The sequence below is a fragment of the Larus michahellis genome, chromosome 2 (genome assembly GCF_964199755.1).
Source record: "Larus michahellis chromosome 2, bLarMic1.1, whole genome shotgun sequence".
NCBI lineage: Eukaryota > Metazoa > Chordata > Aves > Charadriiformes > Laridae > Larus > Larus michahellis.
The window spans coordinates 26,386,336-26,411,162 of NC_133897.1; the positions used below are offsets into that span (position 1 = coordinate 26,386,336).

The window sequence follows — 24,827 nt, forward strand, 5'->3', positions numbered from 1 at the left end:
CACAAGACGGAATAAATATCAAGTAACTGATATCACTGTGATAGGATTAGAGCCATTGTCTAATCTAAAGGTTACCCATTTCTCTTTTAGGACTGAAGTTAAAGAAAAAGCAGCTGAGCTAGACATCCTCAAGGATACCATGGCCAGCGAACAGAAAAAATCGAGAGAGTTGCAGTGGGCTTTGGAAAAGGAAAAAGCTAAAATGGAACGCAATGAGGAAAGAGGAAGAGAAGAGCTTGAGGTATTCCATAATCCAAAATGGCCTGGAACATCAGGGAGCACACCAATATTCTTTTGGTTAACATTTCATCTCAGCTTACATTTTTGTCCAATGTGTGCTGCATGTTCTGTCTTCAACAGCAGTGTTATATCATCTGGAGCAGAAGAAAGATGTATAGAAGCTGTGTGGCAAAGAGAGGAAAAGGCTTGATGCAAATTCCATTTAAATCAATACGAGTTTTACAACTGCACTTGTCAGGTCCAAGATGAAAGGATTCTATTTGGTAGAATAGCCCTCATATGTTCAAAAGGACAGGACGCTGCTAACATGGTACTTCTACAGTATCTGATAAAGTGAGGGAGAGAGCAGGTATCCTACTTACAAGTATTAAGACAAAAAACCCAATCACTTTAACAGCATAGATTTATTTACATCTTGGAATCTTAACTTGCAAAATCACTATCACAGTTTTAGAAAGTAAAAGCAGCTAGTTATCTTCAACTTCAGAACTACGGCTGTTTGTAGCTCATTAAAAAGCATATTACAAATATTCTTCTTTTATGAGAAGATCTGATTTTAGAATAAAGACATCTGTAATATATTTTAATATCAGATGTGACCGCAGCATTCAGAGTATTGTTGCATTAATTGTGAATAATAAACTCTGTTAAAAGCAATGTGCGTAGAGGTAGCATATTTGCAATTTGTAGAAGATAATGGAAAGTATAAATAAATGGCTTTAGTCATTTCTTTTCTTCTGTTTTCTTATGGAAGGATTTAAAATTTTGCCTTGAAGATCAAAAACAAAAGAACTTGCAGTTAAGTAAACTTTTGGAGCAAGAGAAACAGCTGTCAACTGATCTGCAACAGAAAATTGAATCCCAAGAAGCACTCAGTGCTGCCCAGCTGTCACGTGAACGAGGCCGTAATTCTGAGTTGCAGGTGCTTCTTGAATCAGAGAAGGTTCGAGCTCTCGAAATAAGCAGTGCCCTAGAAAGGGAAAAAGAGCTATGTGCTCAGCTTCAAAGTGCTGAAGATAAGGGGCAAGCTGGAACACCTAATCCATCTGAGGAATTACTTAAAGAGCTACAGAAACAAATGGATGAAAAACATGACCGTATAGTGGAGTTAGTAAGTGAGATGGAGAAGTATAAACTGGAATCTGTGCAAGTGAGACAGCAAATGGAAAAAGAAAGGCAGATCCAGAGGAAAGCGTTGCAAGCAGAACAAGATGCTAACATAATAGCACAGAAGAAACTCCATGAACTGGAGTCCAAAGTAGAAGACCTTCAGTGGCAACTCGGAGAAAAGAAGCAAGAAGTTCATAAATTAGGGAACGAAACAAAGAAGCTGCAGGAAATAATCCAGGAACTACAGAAAAAAGAGCAGGAGAATGAAGGAAGAAAGGAAGCCGAAAGGACACCCAGCCACAATCCAAATGAGGTATGGTAGGTCTGAGAGCAATGTGTAATACTGAACTGTGCAATTTAGCTTTTAATTCTTTTGTTCAGTTAGCATCGTGTGTCGCTGTGCCTTTAGTCAATCTATAAAATAGCCTACAGATTACAAAACACAGGCACCAGGGAAAGGGAAAGCATTCCAGTTTTGCTTCCTAAAATTATTCACGCACATCTGAGAATGAAGCTGTAGAGATGTGCGAGGAGGAGCGTGAGTAGGGGAAATGCATCCGAATGTATTCACACACTTTGTGTCTCGGTATAGGCGAAGAATATTCCCTGCAGCCAGTTGCAGGAATGAGCTATTCCTACTCAGGAATGCTCCAGGTCACTGCTCTTCATCTTTGGTTCATAAACCATAAGTGGTGTTTATGACGTTTAAAAATGATCTCCCAACAACTTCAATAATTTAATGAGTAAGTAATCAAAGAAGCATGTGCATAAATATGTGTCTGTTAGCAAACAAAATAGAAGGAAGAAATCGAGGTAAAAAATTAATTTCAGAATTTAGCCTAATTTTTAGATGGATGAAGGTTGGAACCACGCTTGCCTGTAAATTTTTCTCTCTCATAAAAGGTTTGGGAAGTTTTTAAATATTTTAAAATTACTTCTAAAACTCTAGAGACTTCCTTGTAAGAGGTAAGTGTTGTTGAGTGAGTGATTTGTGAATGGTCCCAGAGAGGGTTGACAGGAGACGTGCCTCTTTGCCGACCATGTTTTTGCCCATCCTGCCATCATTCCGTGCTTTTTGGCAGCTGTCTGTCTGTGGAGCCAGAAGGAAATTGTTCTCTTCCTCTAATTTGGCTACTGTTTTTAATCTTTTGAAGCGTTGGAAACTACCCACAGCTGGAGGCAGGATGTTGAGTGTGTTGATAACTGTGATAGCGTCAGCCTTCCTGCCACCCTCAGTTTGTGCACCTTGCTCTTCTGCTCAGAGGTGACTGCCAGCACTGTGGTCAACGAAGAGTCTTCCCTTTGGATCAGTTTGGCAGTGGCTGTTGGAGCTCTTTCCCCCTCTCAGCAGCAGACAGTATGATCTGCTTTCCAGGATCTGCCTGGAGTTTCAAATAACAAACCTTTTGCTGCTTCCCATGACATTTACAACACGGTGCTTTTTTCCATTGGTACCACACCGTGGTCAGATATCCAAAGGCACAGCTGTAGACTCAGGTTTTCTTGGGAGGGCTTAGCAGTTCTTCCGTGGCCAGTGTCAGGCCAGTGAGGGTGAGGGACACGTGTTCAGTGGATTGCTTCACTTGTGGCACCATCAGTGGTGTGGTGGCCTGTGACCGGGGACTGACTTCCATGACTGTGGTGCGGTTTTCCAGTCCTGTTCCTCTGACTATGAATCGGTCACTGTAACACGTGGGCACAGTTGCCCAGATTCCATGCACAGCTGGTAAAGGAGCTGCTGGCGGAAGAAACATAAAGGCTGGGTGGCTTCTTGTCAGCTGAGTTTGTTGGATGGATCCACACTGTCGCTGTACGATTGCTGGATCTTAGTCACGAGAGGCATCACGCTGTACCATTCACAAATAGTGGTTTAGTGGTACACTACAACAGTAGTGTAGTCACACTGTACTCCTTTCTGTGTCCGAATTGGTTATTTTCTTCAATTTATGACTGTGTTTCAGAATCAAAGTTTTACGTTTTAAAGCATGCATTATATACATATAAAAATACATATTTTTATACAGACTGCCTGGGACACGCCCAATGAGAGAACAAGGAATTGGGTTCTCCAGCAAAAAATGGAAGGAGCGGAGACCAATGAATCGACCTACCCCACGCTGACGGGAGGAGGAGATCTCTCTGCTGCTACTGAAATTCTGGAAAATGTCAGACAGAAGCTGCAAAACGCATCTCCAAAGCTGAAGCAGTTGGCTCGGAAAGCTGCTAGCAGGTTAGGCCAGTCTTCAGCTACTCGGTTTGGTAATGGCAACCAGCGAGATAAGATATTGGGTTTTAATCATAATGCACAGACTGCAGACCTAACTCATTTTAGGGCTGTTGTAGTTTTATAATATGCTGTTACTTTGTAAGTGGATCATTCCCCTTGCTCCCTTCAGAAAAAAAATGGTATTTTATGGTCAAGTGAAACTGATCTTGATTCTTATTTTCTCGGGTTACTATCTTCTTAAGAAAAAAAAAAATAGCATGGTACCAAGTCCTTTGGAAGTTTGAATCCGTTTTTATGTTGCTGTGATGGTGAGTTAATATGAAACACTTATTCTGAAACATTTGGGCAAAGCGGAATGCATTATATCTTGAAAATACCACTAAGATTTTCCTCACATGGATTGAACAAATTTGTGGGAAGCAGAACCACATTTTTAAATGAGCTTCGTGTAGAACATCCTCTTCTCAAACTGAGTGGAAACTGCTCTCTGCAAATTCTTTGTAAAATCGAGCCAAATTAATTCAGAGTCACTGAACAGTCTTGAAAACATTGCCGTGTCTCCTGAAAGTGTGCTGAAGTGATTTGCTGAACGCCCAGTGCGTATGGATCGATGGGAAGTCCTGCCAGCCTGGCTGGTGGTGTCAGACTGTACCCGCTGTTGAAGCTGTCACTTTTGTTTCAGATTACAGTTTGAAACAGCAGATGATCAAGACTTCACTGCGATACAAAATGCCATTGAAGAAGTTATTTCAGAGCTGCAAAAACTGCCCGGATTGTCCTGTCTGGAAGAGGTGAGAGTGCAATGCTGGAACTTTGGTGGGGGAGTTTGCGTGACGAGCTGTGAGCGGAAACCAGCACGGAGCTGTTAAGTCTGTACTTAGCCAGGTCTGTACTTTAGAGAGGAAAATCTGCTCCAGTGAGGATGCTAATTTGGAGTTGGTGAAGTGTTAAAAAAAAAAAAAAACCTTCCCTTTCACTTTTTCAATTTTAATTACCTTAAAAGTGAATTTTCAACTTTTGAATTAAATCTTTTCCAGTTTAATGATAAATTTTTGAATCTCATGGCTTTTTCTTTAAAAAAAGGTATTTTCCTTTCAGCAGTATTTCTGCAACTGAGGAAAGTTTGCTCACCGCTTCCTGGTATTAAAATCAACACTTAATATTTACTATATTGTGTTGACACAACACATTTACTTAAACTGCCCTGTATTTACCAAAGGAAAGGCAGTCAAAGACTGAGTAGTGTGCACCTGTGTAAAAAATTAAATGAGGTAATCTGTTACAAAGACTTCAGCAATATTTGATTTTAACTGAGCTTGGCTCGGTCCTTACCTGCATTTTAAGCAAGTATTTGCAACATGACTTGAAAACAGCTTTGGGGCTTTGCTTTTCATCTAAGTTAGAGAAATCTAGACATAGTAGAAAAGCTTCGCAGATTGTTACAGCTGGTACAGTTGACCTTGCGTGAAAATATTCTGCTGTGTTATACAGGTTAAGCGTAGAAGAGAAAGTCACATTACTTTATAGTTTACGTGTACATGCATGTTTTCTTTATATAAGTTACTACGAACTTATTGTCATTATCTACAGAAGTTTTTCACTGTAAGCCTGGTATTTTCAAGTTGGCAACTTGGATCTAATACAAGTTGTGTTTGGTTTTCTTTCTTCCTTCTAGCTGAAGCTTGTGCTGCCACCAGGGACTCCGTCTAGCTCATTGACCGAGAGGCTGCTGAGACAAAACGCTGAGCTGACGGGCTTTGTCAGCAGGCTAAGCGAAGAAAAGAACAATTTGAGGAACGCTGTTATGAAACTGGAGGAAGAACTGAGGAGATACCAGCACAGACAACCTTCTGGAGACTACGTATGTCTTCCGTGGCGCTGATAATGATGATGTGTATATATAGGCATAAGGGGGAGCGGTCTGTCTTTCTTGGCTTCCCTCCTGCAGAGTAAATGGGTGTGAGTTATTCTTGTCCTGTGCTCAGCATACATTGACTCGCTCTATTTACTGGAAACTTTGCGATTTTACCCAGCTTCCTTTTGTTAACTACTCTTTTATTTTAAATTCCATGGACTTCTCATTTTGATCTGCGTCTCATCACTGTGATGAGTGGCAAATGGATCCAGATAGCTTCCAAGATCGTGAAGCCAGTATGGTCCAATGAGAGGGATTTTCTTCGGAGAACCTGTATTTTTCTAGGACATTGATCAGGCTCCTAAACTCGCCACCTGAGGTGTTAGGATGCAAGGGCAGCCTTGGAAGTGTTCAAGGCCAGGCTGGATGGGGCTTTGGGCAGCCTGGTCTAGTGGGAGGTGTCCCTGCCCAGGGCAGGGGGGTTGGAGCTAGACGATCTTTAGGGTCCCTTCCAACCCAAACCAGTCTGTGATTCTATGAAATCCAGTCGGCGGGTTGTTTTCTCTCAGTAATGTTATGAGCTCTCCACCCGACCAATGACTAGAATGACATAGGTCAAGCTTTTCCAAACTCTGTCGTTCAAATTCATTTTCTCTCATCTTCAGTCTTCTAGACACTCATCGGATGTTGGAGTTAATATTGATTCCCTTGTTGCCTCTGAGAAGGAAATTTGGAACAGGGAAAAGCTGTCACTGCAGAAATCTTTGAAGCAAGCCGATGCAGAACTCTCCAAGCTGAGAGCAGAGCTCAGGAGCGAAGCGTTCCTCAGAGAACTGGGGTCAGATTCTGAAAATGCTGTTTTAAGGGTAAGAAGACTTTGTTGCCCACACACTAACTACAGCCACTTTTTTAATTTTGATTTGGGCCTATTTTTCATTGTGTTCACTGTCCTTGTTCTAAGTAAACGGATATTAATTTGGTTTCAAAATGTTCATCCTCAGATACCTGACTTAGTTTTTCTCTCTAAGAACGATACGTAAGCACATATTTTGTCCTTTCATGGTGCTCTATTTCTTGCTCCTCAGGTCATCCTCAAATTATGAAGCTACATTTTACAAGTGTGTGCAGTAGTGCAGTCTTCTCCATGATAGCAAGAAATGAATAATCACAGAAATGCTGTAAGAGTAATGATGTCAAAAGTCTTAGAACTGTGATAGTTCTTGGAGCTTATGGGTTGTTTCTGTTGTTTTCTCTTGTTGTAGAGAATTTATGGCAAATACCTACGAGCAGAGAGCTTTCGGAAAGCTCTCATATATCAGAAAAAATACTTGCTGCTGTTACTAGGGGGGTTCCAGGAGTGTGAAGAAGCCACGCTGGCCCTCATTGCACGGATGGGTGGGCAGCCTTCCTACACAGACCTGGAAATCATCACGCATCATTCAAAAGGTTTTACAAGATTTCGCTCTGCAGTCAGGGTGTCCATCGCTATTTCAAGGTAAACTGGAGGACGTTAGATTTTGAACAGATATGCCTGCGGTTTATTGTATATATTTCTAGCTCTCTAGTGGCATCTAGAACTTGTCATGTTCCATCCTGTTTAAATTGTACGTTTTTGGGAGTCGTGAATATAGTAGATACCGTGTAGGGTGACAAGTTGAGCGGAGCATAGGTAAAATCTGGAATAGGAATAAGCAGTCAGATTGTAGTTGAAAATGGCTCTGTATTTGATAATCAATCAAAGATGGAGTGTATCGGGTAAAAGTCATAACATTAGAAAAAAACCAAAACAATTCTAGGATATGCACGTATTTACAAAGGTATTTTATGCAACTTAATTTCCTTTAAAGGTTAAATTCTTACGTGTAAGTATACTACAGATTTATGAACGACTTCTATCCGTCTTGGTAGTCCTTTGAATTCACAAGACTTTAGGTGTCAGACTGAGGATGAGTAGGAATAGATGAGGAAGAAAAGTGAAGGTTATTACTGCGTAGTACTGCCGTGTTGCTAGAAAACCTTCTTCACAGAGGTTTGCACTGCCGAGCACTTCTGTTGGCTCTTCATCTGGGGCTTGTGTGTAGTATAAATTCAAGGAACTATTCATATGCCTGTTTACTCACAGCGCTCTGCGGTTACAATTTTGGGGATGCAACAAGGCAAAAAGTCTATTTAGTATGATTTTAAAATGCTGATGCCCTGTAGTTTAGGTGCTTGAGCCATTTGCTGTCTACTGGGATTTATGCAGCACCTCTGGAATCGCAGAGGTGAAGCCGAAAGCAGATTTGGAAAAAAGATGTTTTTCTCAGGGATGTGTATAAGGAAGTTTTTCTACTTCATCTTCAGGTTTTAGACACCCATCCATTGGCGTTCAAGAAATTCTTATGCCTTCTAGAATAGAAAAAGCACATTATTTTTAGCAGACTATTTCATTCATCCTGAAGTTTGTTGGTTTTTTTTCCATTTGAAATGCAGAATGAAGTTCCTGGTTCGCCGATGGCACAGAGTTACGGGTTCTGGTGTACTAAGTATCAATAGGGATGTCTTTAGCCAGAACACAGGTAAATCGTGGTCCAGTTATGACTGAAAAAATGGTATTCACAAGTCACACCACTGCTTAATGGAGATGGCTTTTAATTTGTATTTTCCTCACGTGGAAGGAGCGGGGTGCTGTTCTCCCTTCCTTTTGCTGTAGTTGCCTGGATTACGCTGTTTCTCAGGTTTCTGAGAGTTTCCGTGCTCAGCACAGGCACTAATCCGTTTGCGTTCTCTTCAGTCTTGTTTTGCTCCATTGGGGGTGGGATTTAAAGAAAACACGGCAACTTTTCCTATGGAGTGTGTTTGTAAAAACAATTTTAGCTGCATCATCGAGTTTCTCGTTAAGAGATCCGCACCCCCAGCTCTGAGAGGGGATGCTGAGGACAGGGACGGACAGAGGAATCGTAGCAACTACAGGTGCCCTGCAGTGGCCACAGAGCCTATCGACCAGTCCCCCCGGCCTTTCCCTCAGAACAAAAGCTTGTCAGTCTTTTGTTTTAGCTTAAAGTTCGGGAAATCTGGTTTTCTGTTTGCTTTTTGGTAGGAGCCAAAGGAGAATCAGAAGCTTCTTTATTAATTCCTGGTTATCTAGGTCTGCACTGAACCCCTGTGAGGCCAGGATTTCACCTCTGGTTTTCTCTGACGCAGTCTGAAAGTGCTCTGCATTTGTTAAACACCAGATTTGTGACAGGCAAACAGAAAACTCACATTTGAGATTCCCAGTAAAGTGCAAAAGGTGTTAGGTTTTTTCAGTTTTCAAAACATTGCTTTTTGTATTTCTAGGTAATGAATTACGGCCCGATTCCTTCTCTGGTGGCGTGGATCTTTATGGAGAACAAAGGCATTCCTATAGATCCAGGTCAGGCACGGGGTCTCCTAGATCTCCTGTAAACTTTCAACATAAGTACGTTTTATTTTAGATTATCATTCTCTGCCAGAACATTGTTTAACTAAATGAATGCGTCAGCGCTTACTGCGAAGGTTTGTCATCCTTGATGCCGTAAGATTTTTAACTGTTGTTGTGAGGGTACGTAATGAATTGCATCTCAGGCCTTCGGTGTGCCTTGACTCATCGCCTGGTCAAGGCCAAAGCTTGCAGATTTCTGCTGCCCGATCGATGCCATGTTCCTGCATCTGGTGGTAGATGACTGGATGGAGCTACGTTGACCCACATCCGTAGAGTCTGGGCTTTGTCACGGAGCGCACTACAGCTGTCTCTGCACCTTTCTGGTCGGCAGCAGGGTGCTGAGCTGCCTCGGGTGCCCTCAGACGTGGGGAGAGGGAAAAGCGGGGCCAGGGAAAAGCGGGGCTGCTCGCGGTGGCCAAGGAGGGTTGTCTGGTGACTGCGGGCTGGGAGGAACTGCCACCTCCTCACGGCCACAGCGTGGGTGGGAGCTGCTCGGTAGCTCCACGGCTTGTTCTTGATTAAACCCTTTCGGTTGGCTGTACTAGAGGGATCCGTGAATCGGATGCCAGTGAAACCAGGTGTTTTTCACCAAAGGCAAGGTTTTTTGGAGCGCCACCAGCTTTTGATTACTTCATATGGAATTGTGGGCTCTGAGCTTTACTGAATATTAGTATATTGAATATCTTGACATTTTGGATCTTTATATAAAGCACCTCAACGTTTGTCATCTTAGTGTGTGGCAGCCATAGCAGTTCACATGGAAAAAATGTTTAATTATATTAGCCGCTTTTAACTTTTACTTATAGAAAGTAATGAAGAGAGACAGAATGCTGTAAAGATGGCTTGTTCACACGAGCTTCTTAATAGAAAAGCAAACGTCAATCTACGACGGCTTCTGCTGCGGTCTCAGTAGGAATTTGCTGGTCAGTCTCTGTCCCAGAGAAACGCAGCAACAAATCAGGTGCCGTAGAAAGAAAAGGCAACTGGGCAAAGTGGCTGCTCTGGGGGAGGCAGTTTGATGGCTGGGGCAGTAAGCGGCAGGGAGGTTAAATGGGTACAATGTGCCGGCGAGCACGAGGGCGAGGTCAGGGACGTGCAGTCAGTAAGGTGTCCCTGCTTACAGTGGTTTTGCTACATCTGCTGATATTTTTATTTGAAATTTTGCTTTTTGAAGACATGCCTGTTGTTCTGCCCCTAGGTTCCACAGTATGCAGGCGGATATAAACCCAGTCTCTTTCGCCTGCTCTCAGCTGCAGAACTATGATCCCGAAAGAGCTTTAACGGATTACATCAACCGGCTGGAGGCACTACAGCGGCGGCTGGGCAGCGTGCAGTCAGGTGAGGGCCGGGGCGCTCTGGGATTCATCACAAACATCCGTGCTTGTAGGCATTTTCAGCCTTAACGAAGAGGCTATCCTGAGCTGTAGCAAAAAGCTCGTTAAAAAGAAAATTGTAAAATTCTTTGAAGGGAGACATACAAGTGTGATTTAATTACAGATTTTGAGCTTATTGGTAACGCTTTAACTTTCCCTGATCTCTACTAAACATGCAGTAAGGGTTCAGGTGGCTTCTTATTAAGATTTTAAACTAGATGGAGAAAATCGTACCCCAAAGGGGGCACAAGGGGAACTTCTTCTCCTACCACCTGATTAGAGAAGTTACAGCCTTTTTGCCCTGTAGGCGGTGGTAATTTTTGTGCTGTAAAAGGAATGCATCAAGAAAATTGTCAGATCAATAGGATGTAATTTATGAAACTCGATTTTTGCAGTTACTGTGTTAGAAGTCCTACTTCAGCATAAAATTTGTCATTTGAGGAAGTTTTTTTCTTAAAAGCTTTCCCATGTAAAATGTTTCACACTTCTTCATCTAAAAGTCACACGTTGTTGGTGAATCCTCATCTACTGATTCCAAATAATCTTGATGAAAATCTTTCTCCCTCGTACAGGTTCGACTTCATACACTCAGTTGCACGCTGGTATGAGAAGATAATACCGCCCTTGGGCCATCTCCATCGCTGGCGGTGATGTGAATGGGCTGCCTTCTGTAAATCCGTGCTCCTCCTGTGCTTTTGTATCACGTGTATGTTGTGGGACCAGTATGAACACAGCTAGACAACTGCACACAGTTCCATCCTGGCGCACCCACGCGGACTGGGGTTTATGTATATAGGCACTTTGTCTTCATGAAACAAACAAACAAAATAATAAAGAAACCAACCCCTCCCCACCCCCCATTAAATTACATGTATATTTGTGGAATGCTAATTTAAATGATTAACTTATGAAGTGTGTATTTATCAAAAGGGTGCGAAGATGAAACGTGTGTATTAATGAAATTGAGCTACATTCAGCAAAGTTTACTTGCACTTTTTCTGGCAAGGCTACTGAAGTTACATGACTCTCGTAATATTTGCTACTGGCAGCGCAGACAGAATATCACTTGTAGAGACCTATTTTTGTAATGGTAGAAGTTTTGAATTTTATGGGTATTTTGTCAAAGTACTGAAATAAAGATGACTTCATGCTTTTAACTGTGTTCAAGAACCACTCCCTTATTCACACTCTTCCTCCTCATCGTGGTGGCTGCAGCTTTACTTGTTACAGATTCCAAAATGCTGCTACTAACGAGAAACAAGGACAGGTACAGCTTGGTTTCTGAAGACCCTGGTCACCTCTTTTGGGGCTGGAAGGGAAGCTATTGCACTCCCTCAGCTGCTGTGACTGACACAAACATGAAGTTTTAGAAGTTACACCCGAGTTTAAAAGAGGAAAGATGGGACAAAGCCCTTGCTGCAGTGAGCACTGAAGGTGAGGAGCTCTTTGCATGACCAACCTCATACTTTTACGGGAAAGAAAGATAAGTTTATTACAAACTTACTTATAAAAGCTTTTCAGAATTGCCAGGGTTGAGGACAGAAAACTTCTGCAATAGATTTGTTTATAAATTTAATTCAAAGCTCCTGGGAGCCAGAGCTCATTGCCATTAATCGCCATCACTCTTGAACCAAACACCAGTTAACAATCTTGCATGAATCAGTACAAAAGGGAACAACATTCAGCTATTTTACTTAATGTTCATGAACATTCTTTTATACACAAACATGTTATTTACAAAGTTAATGTTGTTTTTATCATCATATTGTTACTTTCACACTTAAATCAAGCCTTCAGAGATCACTAGTTTCAGAAATTTTTAGAGAATTACTTGTTCCTTTCGGAACCTAAGCATTTTATAACTGGTTCGAGTTGGACATTTAAGTGGTCTACTCTCAGAAATGACGCCTCTTTCTTTGAACATTTTGTAGTCTGACACTGCTCAGCTGTACAGTAACATTTCTTTAAATAAGTATCCAAGAACCAGCCAAGACCATACCTAGTTTGCTTGGAGCAGAATGACAAACATCAGGAGTAGAGCACCACCAGCTACCTCCCCCCTCGGTGCCTCTTCCCTGCTGGATTTACTGTAATCAGGCACGGAGGTAAGAAGATACAGTATCACCCTTTGTTATCTGGGGAAAAGTAATCTTCCATTATTTTTCATAAAAGTTCCGTTTATAGAAATTACTTCCTACTTCATCTTAAAGAGTTGGCATGCACCTTAAACGTGTTACACCAATAGAAAAGACACTTTCTGTAAAAATGCAATAAGAAATAGATGCAAAGACTTTGCACTTGGTAGATTCTTGTTGCTTTCCTCACAGGAGATGCAACAGTTTCCATTTGCCACTTATTTTGTCTGTTAGTTTACACAACTTAAATAAGTAAGGTTTTAGCTCCAGAATTTACAGTGACCTCCTCTTGTATCTGATGAGGGGGTTATTAGGTGTGTGTATCATTGTTGTATAATTTATAGTTGGAAAATAGTCATTGATGAGATCAAATTCATACAAACGAAGCAAAGTAGACCAAATAGTCTTAATTTGAACATAAGCAAAGTTTTCTCCAATGCAGCGATGACGGCCTAGAAGAGAAGCCATAAAAAGCAGTTAGAATGCTTAGTTATTAGATCGCCTTTGACAACAAGCTAACTTTAAAAATTTTACGCGGACAGTAATTGCTTGTTTCCTTTGTAAACAAGGTGAGGCTCCAGTGCTGCACCTACACTGTTACTAATACCACCAAAGTCTTGTTTTTATAAGCTGTCACTGCGTAAAACAGACGGAGTAATTTGAATGAGATTGTGTTCTGTCCTCACCAGAAAGTGTTAAATTACCTATCACCGAACAAGCGTTTACAACACAGAGAAAAGATACCAACTGTAACCATATTGCAGTGATATTTTCAAACTCTTTTGGCAGTTATGACTCTATGCAGATTTTTGCTCTGCCTTAAACTGACTTTGCATTACCAGCTTTTTACCTCGCCTTGAAAAGACTTGAGTCAAATGCCACACATGCTAACCGAAAGATTTGTTTTGGTTGCTACTCCGTATGATATACAGCTACTACTAATGCAAAACTATCCATCAATTAACTTCATTCTTTTAACAGCACTTGCACACTAAGAAAACTTTCAGGCAGCAGTGGAAAGAAAAAAAAACATATCCTCAGGTGCTGTGGCGTGGGGAGGTGCTGTATGAGACGACCAGTATGAGCTACTTCAGTTCACAAGGGCTCAGGCAGGGGCTGTGTTTTCTTACCAGCGCCAAATGGAACGTAGGCAAACTTCTCTCCAGCTGCTGGGTTATCCTGGAGATAGCGGTCAGGCTTGAATTCTAGAGCATCTTTCCAGGAGTCCCTGAGTCTGTGGTTAACAGTGGGAGACACACAGACCTGATGGCCAGGGGGAATATTGTATCCAGCAACAGTCTATAAGAGAAGAGACAAGACACCCACACATCGCAAAAATTCTCCATTTTTCTTTTCAAAGTGTTACCTGAAGTGCTATATCATGAGGCTTGAATTTCAAAAGAGATTTTGGCTAATCACGTTTAAAATGAATGCAGCCTTATAGTGTATTGTTTTACCTGTACGGGGCACAACATTCAAGTAGTTACAGGAACCTTTCAGCTGCTTTAACAAGGCTGGCAGTTCTACAGGAAGAGTTTTTAAAAAAAATGAACTTAAAATTTACTGAGAGCATTTGTCATGGGAGGGACATTAGTTTAAAAAATTATTTTACTTTTTATCTTATTTGTGCAAACAGCAAGTTTTCTTTCAGATTTCCCTAGCCTGTATTGTATTAAGTGCTTGCCCAATTTTTCCAAGATACCTACTGAAAATACCTGCAAGCAAAACATATCTTTAAATGGTAGCACAAAACTAAGCTGAAGTGGGATGGATAGCTAAAAGAAAGGGTCAGTTTTGCCGAATAAGACTGCACGTGGCTGGTACTATGTCCCCTTGGAGCCTTCCCTTCTCCAGGCTGAAAAACCCCTGTTCCCTCACCCTCTCCTCACAGGACAACTGCTGCACCCCCTGACCATCTTGGTGGCCCTCTGCTTGCTTCACTTCATCAACGTCTTGATTGCCAGAGGGGTTCAAAACTGGACACAAGTAATTCTAGATGAAGGTAACTACCAAGTTCAAGGTGTTAATTGTCTTCCTCAATATACACCGGTTACATTCCCATTGATATAACCCAGGCTGCCATCAGCTTTCATCCCTGCCAGCAAACACTGCTCACTCCAGTTTTTCCTTCTGCCCCCAAAGGACAACCCCCACCTGGCCTTTTCCAGCCCCATTCTACTGAAGAGAAATTAGCGCCCAACAAGTGAACTCACCTGGGGAGTTCTGGCCATTCTCATCATGGTCATTATAGGAGGTCGAAGCCTTAAAGTTTCTTTTAGACAGCGATCCAGCAAACTGAGATCCTTGAGCTGAAAATACAGAGAAAATTACATATCAAAATATAGCCAAGTTCATTCAACACAAACAAAATGGTACTTTATACCATTTAAAAACAAATTTTAAAAAAATCAAAGAATAAGCAGCTTGTATTTGTGTTAGCTACCCTGATAATTTGGTTTTTTCCCCATTTGATTCACTTCAGAAGGAAAAAAATCTCTGAACGGTGCAATCAAATATACAACTAGTTTCTTACAAATCTGTCTCATGAGTGTTTTCTGATGCCTAATTAAAGAACAAGGTCACACTGCATTCCTTTCCTCAGTGGGAATATGAGGATCTTCCTTTTCCACAGAACTATCATTTCCTAATTAGATATTGTGGGAACTGTAATTTCCTTAATCAACACTGATTAAAAAAACAGTAGCAAGCTAAGAATTTACTTGCACAGGAAGAGATGGAGGAGATATATGGGCAAACAATGTTATCACAGAGTGACCACGCTAGATTATGATCCTAACACAAAGCATGTGACTGTATTTCACATTTGTTTGGGGTTTGGTTTTTTTGTTTTTTTAAATAAGCACCTAAAAGTATAATAATACACAGCAGGAATAACGTAACATACAAACCTGGTCGTAAGTTAACGGTGGCAAGTCATCCCCACAGACTGCTTTTTGTTCTGCGTAGCACTGGTCCTGTATTGATTTGTCTCTGGCGATGAAGAAGCCAAGCCAGGCACTGGTGGTGGAGGATGTGTGCTGCCCCGCCAGCAGCAACCCGATCAGCATGCCAGCTATTTCATCGTCAGTCAGCGGACGGCCGTCCCTAGGTTGAAAGGTGTTATGTTAGAGCTTCATTTGATCAGCTTTCCAGTTACGGCATTTACAATTTCTTCTAATGTACTTCTTTCTCCTCCTTCTCTTTTGTTGCCTACCCTAAACGGGGCAGTAAAAGATCTAGGGGTCAGGAGAAGGGAGAACAGAAGAAGAGAGGACGCTCCAGGAGCCTTAAAGAAAATCATTACTGAACAGCCAGCAAAGAGAAAGGAAGCAGCCTGGTGACCACTGATGGAAATCTCAGAAATCTGAATAACCATTTACAAGTTTTTAAGCTGTTTTTAAGAATACAGCTATGACTAATTGCTGGCAATAAAAACAATTCAGAACATGAGGGCATATTTCTCTTTTTTTGGTAATTAGCTCTTTTGGAAGAGCTCAAAGCTGAAGTAAAATATTTATAAATGACAAGTCTTCAAACCCTTGGCTTACTTGTATGAAGCATCAAGTAGAGTTTGGAGCATGTCATCCTCCTTTTCCTCAGACTTTCGACGTTTCTGGATAACCTTGTAGAAAATATTCTTTATTGCTTTGTGTGCTCGGTCTCGACGTCTGCAATTCAGAACACTTCTATTAGCAAACTTTATACAAAGTAACACATCAAATGCTTGTGAGGATTTATCGGGACGTCTAGAAGAGCTTCCAAACAAGAAATAGGTGGGGAAGGGGAAACCAAACAAAGATGTTTACATAAAATACTTAAGTTGCTTCATCTGTTATTTCTGGTACCTGAAGCTAGGCAGAGGTAGCCAACCTGGCAGAAGCCAGGCAGCGTGAGTAAAACCCCCATCCAAATCGGCGTACAGCTGAGCCACCTTCTCATTCAGCAAACTTCTTATTTCCTTCCCATGCAAGCAATGACTCGCTGTCAAAATGATAAGTTCTGAAAGGGCTTCAAACAAGTCTGAGGAAAGATTTTAAAAGTGTTACTGAACACACATTTCAGGTGAGATGTTATGTTTTACAGGTTATTCTTTATTTTTATTTTGTAGAAGAGAAAAATATGTAACCGGACACAGATGAGTAATTTTAAATAGAGTTTTAGATTGTTTTACTAGAAGAATGAAGCATCTAACTTTAGATTTCTGTGTGTCTATCAGGTTTCTCTTCAAACAACTTTTTAATTAGATCACCATTTTCAACAACTGTTTTCTAAGGTGTTTTTTTCTAGGAATTTTTCTAGGAGAGCTAGTAATCCTTCCAAAGTAAGCCATGCAGCACAAGTTCAATCCTTAATAAATATAAAAGAAGCCATACAAAAACTTAACCTTGAAATCCAAATCTATGGGAAACCAGTGCTATGTTTTGGATTTGGGGTGGAAATACTGTTGTAGCACACTGGTGGTTTCAGCTGTTGCTAGCACTCAAGGGCTCTTCTGCTCCTCACACCGCCACAGCAGCCAGTGTGCTGGGAGTGCACAAGAAGTTGGGAGTCTTTATCTTAACCCATGAGTTTTCTCACTTTTAGTCTTCTGATTCTCTCCCCCATCTCACCGAGGGGAGTGAGCGAGCAGCTGCATGGTCCTAGTTGTTGGCTGGGGTTAAACCACGACATATATGAATATTACATATTTATATAGTATATATTATAAATACATATGTTTAAATAAATAATATTTCTGACACCATTATGCCACTGTGGGCTTGCAACAATAGCGATGGGCTATGTCTAGCAGGCTAGTTGGGAAAAAGAGGTGCGAAATAAAAGAATTCCACTTAGATCACTAGCCTAACCTTATCAGCTTCAAGGATGCAGTTCTTCAGTATAGAAGATCCCTGAGCTAAGATCTCTGACAGGCTCTGGGAAGTCAGAACAGGATCTTCTCCTAAGGACTAAGAGCTGACTCATATACAAAACAAGCATGATTCAGTCAGGCAACAGGTACGCTCCCTATTAGCCGCCTAAGAAAGCAAAAGATTGCCCTTTACTCTTGTCAATGATTTTCTGAGCAGATTTATTCTCCAATAGCCTTAAATTTGATGAAACAAAATCTGTATTTTGCAAGTCTTCTGATGTTCTGTACAGTTTTAGCTACATCACTCTTCATTTCTTTAATATTGCAGTAAATCATTTGGAAAAAAAAAACAAAACAAAAAACAAACTGCATTAGCCTTCATTCATTTCCAGAAAATCTGAGGAAAAATGCATCTGATCTTGCTTACTTTTTTCTCCACTTTCTCCCCATGCTTTGAAATACTGCTTTGTTTCTTCTTCAATCACAGATACATGCTGTTTGAACTGGGCAATATTTAGCCCGGTTTTGAGCATCTTCTTCTGTTCCAAAAATACCTAGAAGAACCAAGACAGAAAAAGCAATCAGTACAAGGATCGTAATATTAATGTAATCAGCTTATTATCATTTGTACTATAAGAACATTACAGAAGTAAAAAGAAATTAGGATTGTAGGGTACAACAGATACTCAAGTTTAAAAAATAGATAATACCCCATTTTTGACCTTCATTGTTCTTCAAGCACAAGTTTTATAACATCCAAGTGAAATATTAGCTCAAGGGGTCGACAATGCTCTCTTTTACAGTACCAAAACAGAAAATGATTTTAATGTCTTTGTTAAGGTTTATCCCTAAAGATATAAGAAGCATTCAAGATTTAAATGTGGAATGCACTTCAGATAATCACAAACATAATCAGATCTGTCCTTGCAAAGTCTGGATTCAGTCTGTGTTGTTATGTGGCCTTCTTGCTTTCTCTCCCCCGGAACATCGAGAGATGCACCCTTCTTTCACAAAGCCCTCTGACCACTGCCCAGGAAGCAAACTGCTTCCTAAGAAAATGGTGAGCTTCACATCCTTCTCACCTCTTTTTCTTTGTGTAGGCTCAGAGCTAACAAACCTACTGGTAAAAAGCCCATTATTAGATGAGAACCATTCAATAGATTTGACAGGACACCTACTTGGAAAATTATTCAATGATTTTTTAAGCCCTAATTATGAATTAGGGCATCCACCCTATAGATCTGCACTGTACCATGAGCAATACACCAAAAATTGTCTTCCCACTAAGGGCTCTGCATGTACTATAAAGTTATTCACAAAACGAAGGGCTTAAGAAGAAAGGTTACTTCCTAGAAACTTCTGTTTTCAGAATGCAGTGGGGACTCCAGCAGTTTATCAGAGGGTACACATGCCACAGAGCAAAGAGACAAGCACATTTTCCCTTGCAACGTGCTAGCCCATCTCCAGCTTGATGGAGATAGGAAAGGCACACAGGAGTGAACGCATCCTCTACCATTTGAGCTCCTCTCGATGCAAAACTACCTGCAAGAGGCTTGGAGGGAGGAGACAGAGAGTGAATGAGTTGATATATAGACTATGCATATTAACAAACCATTACCAGAATTACTGGTAAATAAGTAACTTCTTCCTTGTAAAAAGAGTCATCAGTTACACTCTAACAAGTAGTCAACTGTAAGGGGAGGCTCTTCTGAAAACATGACTGAAAGCCACTGTCAGACTAAAGAGATAGAGACTTAGCAGCTTGAGCAGAGAGAAGGGGGCCTCAAGGGAAGTTCTGGATGATCCATCAACAGTAGAATGCCAATGAAAGTTCAAACGGCTTTTAAATGCCTTCCCAGTAGATGGCTGAAATGAAATTGTGGTGGTAGCACTATGCAAAAAAACCAGCCCACCTCCAGCAGAATGCATTCTGGCCTCAACCAGACATGCTACCTCACTAGCTCCACACAGGAAAACACACAACTAAAGATAATCAGTGCATGCCAATAACAAAATCTCTGCATCTCCTAGCTGTGGAAAAAAGTTGCCCAGGTAATTTTCTGAGGAACCTGAATCTGCAGAGATAAAAAGGAAGAAATCCTTCTAGTATCGAACGTATGAATGAAGTAGACATCCACAGATGCCCAAGACCGAGTAATATGAAAAGATTAACCTCTTGACTAAAGTAGAACTCAAACACAGTCTAGGGAAAAAAGCAGTATATGGTTGTGGCGGTGTGCTCTCCCCTTTTCCGCCCCCCGGCTCCGGCTCAAGCCATGTCCATCAGCGGGAGTTGTTATATGAGTTGCACTTGAACTGTGGGAGATGGCTGGCAACATAACCAAAACACTGTCTGGAGTGGGAACCTAGGTATCTTGTTCCCGTGAGAATATGGCTATAGGTCAATTATCTTACTCCATAAATAGTAGACGGCCCAAGAGCCCTTTGAGCTCTCCTGCACGGCAGTGGGCTGCACGACAGGACCTCCCCTTGAGTGGGGACACTCGCTTAAGGTTCTTCTCCTCAAGGCTGAGAGATTCCTTGCCGCAACAGATTCTCGGTAAGTGACTAATAGCATGCTAAACTTTGAAATCTTAGCTGATTGATATAAGGATTGATTGCGCATATATAATCCTTTAGACATAAACCGTTGACCAAGTCTGGGACTAGGATTGGATCCAGCCGCACCTAGACTCCTCTCTGAGAAGGAGTTTAAAAAGCCAGGGGGTCCTTTCTGAACCTCGTGACTCAACAGGAGGGTCTCCCTGAGAGCTTGTCTGACCCTGGCCTCTCCGCAGTAAATAATCAAGTGTACCCCAGCATCGAATCTCATAAAACGCTGTCACATTCACTACTAACTTTGTTAAATCACTGTTTTATGTTAATAAACATTTCACTACTCTCTTACAAGTGAAGTTATTCACTCCACCCGCGACAATGGTGGACAAATGAGGTAGGCCTTAATCATCCCTATAGGCCTGCAGTTGTACAACCAAAATTAACCCAAAGCTGAAAATCCAAAACTAAAGTATATTACAATGCCATTTCTGCCACCAGACTACTCTGTTGTACAACAGGCTGTCGATGTCAACATATGCTGAAAAGAGAGTCCCAGTGGAGCAAGCCTGTCCATCGAAAACTTGGCTTCTACAGTTTAGGAGTCTGTCATGCCAGACAACACGCACAAACAAGAAAGCAACCGATGCTTAGCTCGGGAACAATGCCACATGACACCCACTGTGCTTCCAGACCCACGCAGACTGTATTCTGCAAACATATACAGACTGATTTTTGTCTGAGCGAGACAAACCTTGTGGTGCAAACCGTCAAATTAATACTCCTGTATCTAGATGTGGTGTAGCACAAATGAAAAATTATCTCCCTTAAATCTCTCTTTTAGAAGGAAGACCTAAAGTTGCTTGTAAGGGAAAAGTAAACTGCAGCCAGTGGCATGCTATAAGGGAAGGAAAGAGAGACTCGTTTATTAGTTTTTCCTCTATGGTTAGATTAGATGATTGTTTCAAGAAGAAAAAATAGCATCCAGACTGACAAATGGCCAGGGGCTAAGTAAACATGTTCTGTTTGATTATCCACCTGAGACAATTTACCTGCAATATCCCAGAATTGTGTACGAACAGACAACCCCATCATACAGAGCCAAAAGCTCAGGGCTGCATACTCAGAATTTAAATCATGCTACTTTTCTCTCATCTTATATTTAAAATACACACCGTATTAGGCACATCGTAAGCAACTCCCTTGCCAAACACTGGTGTAGTTAACCGAGAGTATACATCTTCTGCATTCAAATCTTCATTTTTACTGTTGAAGAGTAGAGCAGCAGCATCACTACCCAGTAAGTACGTGAATGTCTTGCCAACCATAGTGAAACTGAACACAGGTCCATACTAAGAGAGAAAAAAACCGAAACCAGTTTATTTTAAATAAGAACACAAACCATTAAATCCGTATCTCTTTATCTACAGGCTTCCGTAAATCACTTACTTACTCTCCTAATTAGTGTCTAGAGATTTAATAAAGATAAATATTTCAAACCATATTTAAATTCTGTTCTCAATATACTAACTAGTGACACCTAACATTATAACACACACACATGATCTTGCACATTTTAAAACCATTTAGTTTGAAAAACATGAATAAAAGATCAATTACACTACAAAAACTAGCAAGGAGATTACAGTACATATAGCCTCCAGTAATCTACAAACACTGTCTCAAACAATTCTGGATTTGAAATTATGTATAGGTAATTAAGAGCAAATATGATTTTAAAGTTTAAAGGTCATCTCCAGCAGATCTTCACATACTGAATTTGGCTTTCTCTAAGTTAAACAAGCTAAGATTTAGGCTTAAGTTTTAGACAACGTGAAACAGATCATTAAATCTTATTTCACTGGAATTAAGGCTCTACTGCCTTAGGTCATTTCTTTTGGGCTGTTATACTATGAAACCTACTATGGTTTTATACACCAGCCCTTTTAACATTGGAGAGGACCTTAAAATTCATCCAATTGCCTACACAGGTGGTCAGCGACATTCCAGTCTGGTCAGAGTGAGATTAAAAGTTCCGAATTAAGGCAAGAAATATCATGAAAATGGCTTTTTCATTAACCTGTGATTCAGCTATGAGCATTACTCAAATATACAGACCTATTTTTTTAAATCTGAAACACAAGAGATATCTCAGGAAACACTGTTTCTCTAGCAACGATGTATATAACGAAATCTGAAGAAACCAGAGCCTACTCTGCATGCTACATTCCATATTCAAGGCAGTAAATGAGAATGAACTGATTTTAAACAAGTTCCAGCTAAAAAACTTAATAGATATACAAAAATATTTCAGCATATGTTCAGCCAGTCATGCAGGAAAACGTACCTTGTCATAAGCATTTTCCAAAAACTCAATGGGACTTTTTCCAAATGCGATTGCATGTCCAAGGAAAGGGATGCTTGACGAAATATAAGGTGGGTACTTCTGAGGAAGGAAGATAAAAGTAAATACAGACTTTTCTTCAAAGAATAATAAAATCATGTCCATTTACATAAAAACTAAACACAGAGAAGGCTTTATAGGCATTTTGTTTAAACTCTTTTGTGAGAAGGCCAGCCTTGGACAACTGATTATTTTTTTTTAAATATAGTAACAGCACGCCACATTTAAAAGCAGCAGAGGTCAAAATAAAAAGAATACGATTAAGATTCTTGCTAACCTACCTCTGAATGCAAAGCAAAAAGATACTGCAATTGGAAAGACAGCAGTCAGAAACAAAACGATTTGTTAAACAGTCCCCCAAAAGCATCAACCTCAGTTTAGCAACGAGTTTTGTACAGAGCTGGGAGCCTTCTTTTAAGCTGCACCGACGAAGCGGGACCAGGCCAGGCCTCTCCCTCTACAAAACCCAAGCACCCCAGCTTCGTGTGGGACCACCCACAGCTGAGCCAAGGGACCCGCCGGCGCTGCAGCATTCCCATCGGACACCGTCCCTAGGGAGGCTGCGGGGAACGCTCCTGGCTCGCCAGAGCCCGCTCCCGCACGCTGGGGTTTTACCACCCATTCCTGTGCGCTGCCCACGAAGGGCTCTCCAGAGGGAAGCTGCTCCCCTGGACGGCCGCACCCCAACGAGAGGCCGCCCGGCTCCCCTCGGCCCTCCCCCTCACCCCTGCGCTCGCCCCGCCGTGACCACCCCTCCGCAGAAGGCTGGCGAAGGCCTCGGAGTGCCCTGCCCCAGCCCATCACCTCGCCCCGGCCTGAGGCGCCTACCCCCACGCAGCGCCTACCCCCCCGCCTCCAGCGCCTACCCTCCGGTTGGACCCGACGTGGCGCCGGTATCCCAGCTGGAACAGGTAGCCGAGGCTCAGCGCGAAAGCGGAGGCGGCCAGGACCAGGGAGAGGGGGTTGCCGACGGCCACCCGCTCCAGCAGGGACCCACCGACCTCCGCCAGGTTCAGCATCGCCTCAGCACCCCACGGGCCGCCCACAGCCGCGCGCCTGCACCTGCCGCGCCGCACCGCGCCGCACCACGCGCCGGCCACGCCCCCCGCGGCGCTGGGCTGATCTCTGCCCATGTGACGCTTCGCGGCGCCTGAGCCAACCGGCGGCCGGCGCTCCGCGAGGTGACGGTGTCTGCCGGGCTGCGAGGGGCGTCATTGGGCGGGCGAGGGGCGGGGGGCGGGCCGGGGGCGGTGGTTGGCGGACGGCTGGAGCCTCGCGCGGCCGGCGCGGGGGGGGCGGGAGCGGTGTCGCCCCGAGCCGCAACCGCCCCGCGCGGCCCCTGAGGGGGCAGGCGAGGGGCCGCCCGCCGGGCGCCGCGCCCGAGCCCGCCCCGGAGCTCCTGATGGCGAGGCTTCTCGGTCTGGCCCCGAGCGGGCCGAGCGCTGCTGCCTTGAGCAGCGTCCGGGGCCTCCTCTGCCGCCTCCCTCTGAAGCGCCACAGAGCCCCGTGGGGCTGCAGCGGGTTCCTGGTGCCGCAGCCCCGGGGTAGCAGCCGGGGAGAATCACCCGCGTGTGCTGAACTCGCGTCGGGGGGCGACACATCTCGGTGTAAGCTCGTGTGGGGATCGCGCGTGGCAGCTCCGCCTGCGTTTGCACCCACACCTGCAGCGCTGCAGGCTTGGGGAAGAGCAGCTGGAAAGCTGCCCGGCAGAAAAGGAGCTGGGGCTGTTGATTGACAACCGGCTGAACACGAGCCAGCAGTGTGCCTGGGTGGCCCAGGCCAACAGCATCCTGGCCTGTATTAGCAACGGTGTGGTGAGCAGGACTTAGGGAGGTGACCGTTGCCCTGTACTCGGCACTGGTGAGGCCCCGCCTCGAGTACTGTGTCCAGTTTTGGGCCCCTCACTACAAGAAAGACACTGGGGTGCTGGAGTGGGCCCAAAGAAGGGCAACAAAGTTGGTGAGGGGTCTGGAGCACAAGTCTTATGAGGAGCAGCTGAGGGAACTGGGGTTGTTTAGTGTGGAGAAAAGGAGGCTGAGGGGAGACCTTATCACTCTCTACACCTACCTGAAAGGAGGCTGTAGCGAGGTGGGGGTCGGTCTCCCAAGTAGCAAGTGACAGGACAAGAGGAAACAGCCTCAAGTTGCACCAGGGGAGGTTTAGATTGGATATTGGCAAAAAGTTCTTCACTGAAAGGGTTGTCAGGTGCTGGAACAGGCTGCCCAGGGAAGTGGTTGAGTCCCCATCCCTGGAGGTACTTAAAAGACACACAGATGTGGTGCTTAGAGACATGGTTTAGTGGTGGACTTGGCAGTGTTAGGTTAATGGTTGGACTTCATGATCTTAAAGTTCTTTTCCAACCTAAACAATTCTATGATTCTATGTGTTCATCCCACATGTGGTTGCCCCTCACAAGTCCGTACCTATGTGAGGGTGACAGGTGTGGGAGTGAACTTCCAAGGGGAGAAACATGCATGGGTACGAACTCGCAAGGCCACACGTTGGTTGAACTTGTGGGGGGGGTGAATGCATGTGGATGTGGACACATGTGGGTATGAACTCACATGGGAGAACCATGAGTGGGTATGAATTCACATGGGGGTAAGTCACATGGACAAACAACGTATGGGATC

At 43.0% G+C, this 24,827-nt stretch overlaps 2 protein-coding genes across 10 annotated transcripts in view; one reads left to right on the forward strand and one right to left on the reverse strand.

Moving 5' to 3' along the window:
* AKAP9 (A-kinase anchoring protein 9) overlaps positions 1-11,404 on the forward strand; it is a 121,387-nt gene extending 109,983 nt beyond the window's left edge. For 5 of the 7 annotated variants that reach the window (XM_074574647.1, XM_074574651.1, XM_074574648.1 and 2 more), the window contains 11 exons: positions 91-241; positions 995-1,663; positions 3,375-3,580; positions 4,260-4,368; positions 5,253-5,438; positions 6,098-6,298; positions 6,695-6,927; positions 7,905-7,990; positions 8,751-8,871; positions 10,073-10,212; positions 10,820-11,404. In XM_074574647.1, the coding sequence (XP_074430748.1) occupies positions 91-241; positions 995-1,663; positions 3,375-3,580; positions 4,260-4,368; positions 5,253-5,438; positions 6,098-6,298; positions 6,695-6,927; positions 7,905-7,990; positions 8,751-8,871; positions 10,073-10,212; positions 10,820-10,863 (2,146 nt within the window). In that variant the 3' untranslated portion in view covers positions 10,864-11,404. The remainder of the gene's footprint in view (positions 1-90; positions 242-994; positions 1,664-3,374; positions 3,581-4,259; positions 4,369-5,252; positions 5,439-6,097; positions 6,299-6,694; positions 6,928-7,904; positions 7,991-8,750; positions 8,872-10,072; positions 10,213-10,819) is intronic. The other 2 variants (XM_074574649.1, XR_012585471.1) reach the window with 2 other exon arrangements.
* A 502-nt stretch (positions 11,405-11,906) lies between these two features.
* Positions 11,907-23,335, reverse strand: CYP51A1 (cytochrome P450 family 51 subfamily A member 1). Of its 3 annotated transcripts, XM_074574653.1 has the most exons (11): positions 23,061-23,335; positions 22,476-22,499; positions 22,138-22,236; positions 20,966-21,142; positions 17,662-17,788; positions 16,228-16,402; positions 15,931-16,050; positions 15,292-15,487; positions 14,596-14,691; positions 13,513-13,681; positions 11,907-12,834 (listed from the first exon to the last, which is right to left on the reverse strand). In XM_074574653.1, the coding sequence occupies exons 1-11, from the start codon at positions 23,325-23,327 to the stop codon at positions 12,656-12,658; spliced, it is 1,629 nt and encodes a 542-aa protein (XP_074430754.1). In that variant the 5' UTR covers positions 23,328-23,335; the 3' UTR covers positions 11,907-12,655. The 3 variants fall into 3 exon arrangements, with proteins under 3 accessions (XP_074430754.1, XP_074430756.1, XP_074430755.1); XM_074574655.1 differs by lacking the exon at positions 22,476-22,499 and having other exon boundaries at positions 22,138-22,233; XM_074574654.1 differs by lacking the exon at positions 22,476-22,499 and having other exon boundaries at positions 23,061-23,334.
* Positions 23,336-24,827: the final 1,492 nt, after the last annotated feature.

Excerpts from the sequence above, each read along its gene's own strand:
- CYP51A1 (XM_074574653.1), bottom strand. The coding sequence starts at position 23,327 with ATGGGCAGAGATCAGCCCAGCGCCGCGGGGGGCGTGGCCGGCGCGTGG. Across the intron at positions 16,051-16,227 it reads CTACCTCTGCCTAGCTTCAG|ACGTCGAGACCGAGCACACA; the intron begins GTACCAGAAATA and ends TCTGAATTGCAG. Across the intron at positions 13,682-14,595 it reads GAATGGCCAGAACTCCCCAG|ACTGTTGCTGGATACAATAT; the intron begins GTGAGTTCACTT and ends CTTCTCTTATAG.